At 31.5% G+C, this 6747-nt stretch overlaps 1 protein-coding gene across 1 annotated transcript; it reads right to left on the minus strand.

Moving 5' to 3' along the window:
* Nucleotides 1–268: 268 nt before the first annotated feature.
* LOC127074658 (peptidyl-prolyl cis-trans isomerase Pin1) lies at nucleotides 269–3472 on the minus strand. The gene is made up of 2 exons (XM_051015999.1): nucleotides 2925–3472; nucleotides 269–645 (listed from the first exon to the last, which is right to left on the minus strand). The coding sequence occupies exons 1-2, from the start codon at nucleotides 3169–3171 to the stop codon at nucleotides 521–523; spliced, it is 372 nt and encodes a 123-aa protein (XP_050871956.1). The 5' UTR covers nucleotides 3172–3472; the 3' UTR covers nucleotides 269–520.
* Nucleotides 3473–6747: the final 3275 nt, after the last annotated feature.

Genomic DNA, 6747 nt, shown 5'->3' on the forward strand with positions numbered 1-6747 from the left:
AACTAAAATACTAAAACTATTAACATATTAAGATTTAGAGTGGACGGTTTAATGTAGAAATCAATATTAAAATAACTCATAGCATATACCTCGCGACTCACAAGATTCATCATAATTACATAATAACCAGCTATATAACAATATAAGCAACTACCACATACATCAAGCAATTTTGGGTGTTTAAAACTCAACAAGTACAACACATTCCATTAATCAAGGTACATGGATGGGTTTTAGCAGGTAAACAATCAGAGACTATAAGCATATATATAGGTAACAATAAAACCAGGTTTATACTTGGTAGTGATGGAATGAATACATGACAGGATCCTACCAAAAACAATAGAGTGCAAATCTCATGAATGATTTTCAAAATTACAAGCATACATATATAGGTTTTCAATAGCTGTCATGTCTAAATCATCAATATATTGACAGATTTTGAGCTGAATAAGATTCCCAGAAATCATCTATAAATGCTACTGTTTTCTCTAGATGGAAAGATTACTCCTTGTCATAATCACTTTGTTCTCTTGATTATGTGGACTCCACTATCAGTTTCCACAATGTCACTCATTTCACCAACATTAAGAGCGAAAGTTGCATCTTCAAATGGCTTCTGCATCTGGCCATGACCAAAGGAACCTGCAGCCAAGAAACTAGCCATTTTAGTTCAATTGAAAAACTATGTTTTGGAGAAAAAAACTCCAAATATTTCACTCTATATGAATGCAATGGTTGAATATATCACCAATACTATGAGATTAGAGGGATACTAGAAACACACGCTCTACTCAGGAACCCACTAAAGATTGTTTAGGTATAGAAAAAGCCTAAATCGTAAGACAGTAAAAAAGATCGTAAGATCCCACCATATAAACTAAATTTACAGAAATGCCTAGGAGAAATGGACTTAACATAAATTTTCCATAGGTAAGAAATATTTATCTAAAAAACATAATTTTCTCATATATAATTTATTCAATCAGCAACTAAAAACAGAATTGTCTCAAACATGATACAAAGAACATCATCTAAAAATAACATCTCAACTAAAACAGTCTAATAAAATATCATTTAACAACTCTAAAAATAATGGAAAGGCCGTGTTTTATGAGGAAGAAAGAGGAACGGCAGTGTAGTGTGCAGAGGTACTATGGGCTGAACGGGTAATATGTATTAAACAGTTAGAAATGGGAATAATGGAAAGATTTGGTCTGAATTTATTGTCTTTTAATTTTATTTTAATTGAGCATTTGGAACTTTAAAACTGTACATTGAAAACTTGAGTGCTCAATTAAAACACAATTAAAAGACAATAAATGGCAAACAGGTCTAAGGAAAATCGAGTGAAAATCTGGCAGAACAGGTCAAAAACACATTTGTAAGTGACTAATCAAAAGCAGCTGTGAAACAAGTCCCACAGAACTCACAAGATCCCACGATCCAGCAATTTTCTGCTACGCATCTACCGCGCACTTCCATCTTCCATGATTTTTGAAACCTCCAATACGAAAAACAGTTGCAGGCATGCTAAACTGTACGTTCACAGGAGTTATAGCGCGATCGTGACCGTCATGGTTACAAGCATTTCGCTTGGAAGGGTTATGTAAAAATGAATTTAAGGTACCAATGATCAACAGTTTGTGAAATTGATTTCATGAGGGCATTGTTATCTTTAAAACCAGATATTCAGTTTCACACAGATTGAAAGATCAGTTGTATTGATGGGCGCTTAAATTATACAGTAGTTCTTCAATTCACATTCTTACTATATTTTATGTGTTCACAGCTAGCTAATGCCAACTTCCAGTGGACCACAGCAACATCAAGGAGTTCAACAAATATACCATCAGTCCATCAGCAAATCATGTTCAGTCATTACAATTTATATTATTATACATATATTAGTTAACAATTTTCATTTACAATAACATGAAATGTGAACTATTTAGCTACCCTTGGTAGAAAGGTGGAACACAGGAACCAGAACATAAGGTTTGGGGTGCAAAACTACTTTTTAATTAGAATATTTAAAAAGTGATGAAAAACTTAAGGGATGCTTTAAAACATTTGGGGAGGAGGCAGAACCCTTGGGCCTAATATTGCTCTTTCCACCTTTACTTCTAAACCAACCAAATTACTGACAAACTGCTTAAAGTCTTCACATTGACTTCACACTTGATTCAGGACTGAGATCTAATATATACATAATGTGTTTTGTAAATTAAGTTAGATAAGTAGAAAATTTCTAATAAATAAAAGATGATGGCTATTTGAGCTACTTCTGTCATAACAGCAACATAGAGAGTTAAATTTGATACACTAATTGTTGATAGGATGCACAAGATAAAAGGTAGCATCACAACGGCAACCGAAGTAAAATCCTTCTATAATAATATAATCAAGGTTTTAAAAAATAGTCTGTTACCGTGAAAACTGTCACGACAAAACAGAATCGGAAGTTGCTGATACTGCCACTGTTATTCACTTTTTATGATAAAGAATAAATTGTGATAATTCAATCAGTGTCACAACACCTGCACAAACCGAAATCGCAAAAGCCTCTATGTGACCGTTACTTAAAAACCTTGATCATAATCTTGGACCTATTCTTCTAACCTTCTTAGGCAATCAAATCCTAACCAATAATTTCTAGTGAATGAGAAGGAACATCTATAACTGTTCCTCAAAATCACGTGATGTGAAAATCACTTTACAGTTTTATTATTATTATTTTGCTTACAAATCAATCAGTAACACGATTCTCTCAAAATTTCCTTATACTAGGGTTAACACAATTCTACCAAAATCCAGTTCAAACACGCATTTAAACAAACTAAATTGAAAAACTACACTACAATACATAAATCAGAACAGTAAATAAACTAAAGTTTCATAAAGAAAGTTCGGTGAGAACTCACCGAGATCTCCGCCGCGTTTAGCAGAACTGCAATCGGAGTAGCGAGAAGCAATGTCCTCGAAAGTCGCCTTACCGGAAACAATGTCCGCTTGCATCGCCTTAAGCTGAGCAACAGCACTGTCTCTGGTGGTGTTCTTGATGACGTAACCTTCTGGATCTTTCCACGAAGCTTTCCTTCTAGAACCTTCGTATTTGATCAGTATGTGTGAAGCCCTAACCTCAGCACCGCCATGTCTGGACGAAGACATTTTCGCTTCTTTCTTCTTGTGTCGGCTTTCTTCCTCCGCCGCCGAAATCGACGTTTTCTTTCTCTTCCGATCGGAATCTATGTTGGCCGTCGCTTGGTAATGAAACTGAGTTAACTCACCAATCTTTTCTGTATTTAACTATTTATAGTGAATCGAGATTAAGGTTATCGATGTTTCTGCATATATCTTGATCGTTCGTTTGAGTTGAATCTTACGGTTCAGGTTGAATCTTAAGTAGTGTGTTAAGATTTTTCACAAATTCATTATGGCGCCTAGTCTTCAATTTATTTGCTGATAAGCTATTTGATGAAGCTGGCTTTTATTTTCTTTGGCATGATTGATTTCAATTAAAGATGTGCTGCCTCGGTCTCATTACAAAAATATCATTTAAGTGATGGATTAGTTATTAAGGAAATGAATGGATGCGTTGGTTTTGATTATAAAATTAATAATATTTATTTGAATATCTTTATTAATGGTAGTTAAAAAGGTTATCGGATAAAGTGAAAGTTAATAAATAAGGGTATGATAGTGAAAATATAATAATAAATGCAGTATTGATATCGTAAAAGAACAATTATTTTGAGATAAAAAAATACAAATGAGATATTTTTTACAAAACAAAAGTAATTAAATTCAATATTTTAAAAATTATTGAGAAATATCTCTCTCATGATTAAGCTTCTTTAAATATGTATAACCAAACAAAATTATAATGGATTGACTAAAATAATTAAATTATATTCGGACTAGATTGATCGGATGCATATTAAATACAAGGATTATATTTCATTTGTTCAAGATCAAGGCGTAAAGATCATGCATTAATATCACTAAGGTGATATATATTAAGATATCATATCTTTATATAATTTTCACACTAAAATGACAATCATATATTGATAAAGAAGCTCTTATAAAATAAGGGAGAAGAGGCGAAAATATGTATACCAATTGAGAAAGAAGCTCTTATAAAGAAGAAAGAGGCGACAATAGAGTATAGTGGTTGTGTCGACGCTCTCTGCATCTGCATGTGCGCACATCTAATAATTTGTTTTGGGGTCACTCTATGATGGAATTGTATAATAAGGCATTGATGTCCACACTTGTTGTTCAAGAGATTTTAAAGGAGGCCAACACTTCCTTACAGGTGAAGAGGTTGATGAGGAATGACATTATATCGCGTCGACGTAGTAGGATGCGTTCTTTTTTAAAATGGTTTGGTTATTGTCTAAGTTAAATTTTGTATATAACATTGTGTATCAAATACTCGACTTTAGAAGTTATGTATGTATTATTTTGGATACTTTTGGTTAAATTATTATTTTTTAATGTCATGTTATGTTATTCTTTATATTTGTGTAATTAACAAAAACATGTACTATGTAATTGCAAAATACAAGTTTGAATTGTATAATTCGAACACATTTGGGAGGATGTTTAACACGTTTGATTCTATAATTTGTGAGGAGTAATTAACATGTTTGAATTGTAGAATCTGAAATTTGTAAACCCTAATATTTTTATTATGTGTTCTAGATTGCATCAGCGGTTTTTATGGAATAGAATGCACAAAAAATTCTATAAAATAATGTGTTTTTATCGTTTGAGTTCACACCACAAAATAATGAATTTTCAGCAATAACTAGACATAATAAATTATAACCTAATTTAAATTTACTACATAAGATTACTTATTCTCATTTGTTTAAGATCAATGTCGATGTTAGACTTTCTAATATGAAAGATCAACTTAATCACCGTCTCAATCATCATGACACAAGAAGAAGTATGGTTAATGTTAAGTATCATCGTTTGTGAAATCGACCATGATGGATTTGTTTGTTTCACTAACATGAAACTTTAAAACAGTGATGATGTGAGACACATGCTCTCAATATTTGGACAATATAGTACTAAGGGATTAATCGAGTTAAATGTTGCATTGCTCAGATATGCTCGTGTTATATGTTCAAGTTTGATTCGTCTTAGAACATTTGCTAAAATGGAAGTGTGCACGGTTGAATCAAATGATGAAATTATTCAGTCTCTTCCATGATTTTGTTTATGTTTAATTGATAGTTTTAATTATTCACAATTTATTGTTGGTGTTATAGGTGTACAAAACACGAGTTAGGTTGGACTGTCGGTAACCCTAACCCTTACCTAACATTATATGGACCAACTTTATAGACGTAAGTTTGACCAAAACTCTAGTCAAATATGATGTGATATGAGTCTAATAAGGATAAGACAATACAAAGACAAGACCGAGTTAGTCGTAAGACTAATCACTCATACAAAACATGTATTTCTTTAACAATTAATCAATAATTGTTTTTAATCATCAGACAAAACAAGATAAGTTTCAAGATCTACAAATCACATACATCTTACATAGAAATTAGTCAATTTGAAATTTCAGCACATAATTGTAAAGACTCATTATCTTACAAATTAATTAAAAAAAACAAAAGCATTGTCTTACAAACTAATCAACATAAGTTTGCGAGGGGTGCTTAACATGTTCGAATTGTAGAATCTAAAATTTGTAAACCTTGATATTTTTATTTTGTGTTATAGATTGCCTCAGTAGTTTTTATAGAGTAGAATGCACAAACAGTTCTATGAAATAATGTGTTTTGTTAATTTGAGTTCACATCATAAAATAATGAACTTTTACCAATAACTAGACATAATAAATTATAACCTAGTTCTAATTTACTACATAAGATTACTTCTTCTCGTTTGTTTAAGATCAATATTGATATTACACTTTCTAATATGAATGACCAACTGAATCATCGTCTCAATCATGGTGACACAAGAAGTATGGTTAATGTTAAGTATGTCGTTTGTCAAATTGACCATGATGGATTTCTTTGTTTCACCAACATGCAACTTTAAAGCAATGATAATGTGAGACTCATGTTCTCAATATTTGAATAGTGTTGTACTAAGGGACTGATTAAGTTAAAAATTGCATTGGTCAGATATGCTTGTGCTATGTGTTCAAGTTTGATTCGTCTTAGAACATTTTTTGAAATTGAAGTGTGCACGGTTGAATCAAATGATAAAATTAGTTTGTCTTGTCTGTGATTTTGTTTGTGTTTAATTTATGGTTTTAATTATTCACAATTTATTATTTGTGATATAGGTATACAAAACACGAGTTAGGTTGGATTGTATGTAACCCCAACTTTTACCTAACATTAGATCGAACCAACTCTATAGACCTAAACTTGACCAAAACTCTAGTCATATATGATGTGATATTAGTCTAATAAGGATAAGACAATACAAAGACAAGACCGAGTTGGTCCCAAGACTAGTCACTCATACAAAACATGTATTTTTTTTAATAATTAATCAACAATTATTTTAATCATAAGACAAAAAAATCATAAGTTTTGATATCTACAAATCACATACATCTTACATATAATTAGTCAAGTTGAAATTTTTGAAGTTAATCGTGAACACTTATTATCTTACAAATTAATCAACAAACGATTTATGAGTTGAAAGTTATTATCAAAACCATGCGCGAAGGCATTACCAAAAATTTGTTGTTTT

The sequence above is a fragment of the Lathyrus oleraceus genome, chromosome 4, assembly GCF_024323335.1.
Source record: "Lathyrus oleraceus cultivar Zhongwan6 chromosome 4, CAAS_Psat_ZW6_1.0, whole genome shotgun sequence".
In the NCBI taxonomy this organism is placed as follows: Eukaryota; Viridiplantae; Streptophyta; class Magnoliopsida; order Fabales; family Fabaceae; genus Lathyrus; species Lathyrus oleraceus.

Excerpts from the sequence above, each read along its gene's own strand:
- LOC127074658 (XM_051015999.1), bottom strand. The coding sequence starts at position 3,171 with ATGTCTTCGTCCAGACATGGCGGTGCTGAGGTTAGGGCTTCACACATA. Across the intron at positions 646-2,924 it reads TAAACGCGGCGGAGATCTCG|GTTCCTTTGGTCATGGCCAG; the intron begins GTGAGTTCTCAC and ends TCTTGGCTGCAG.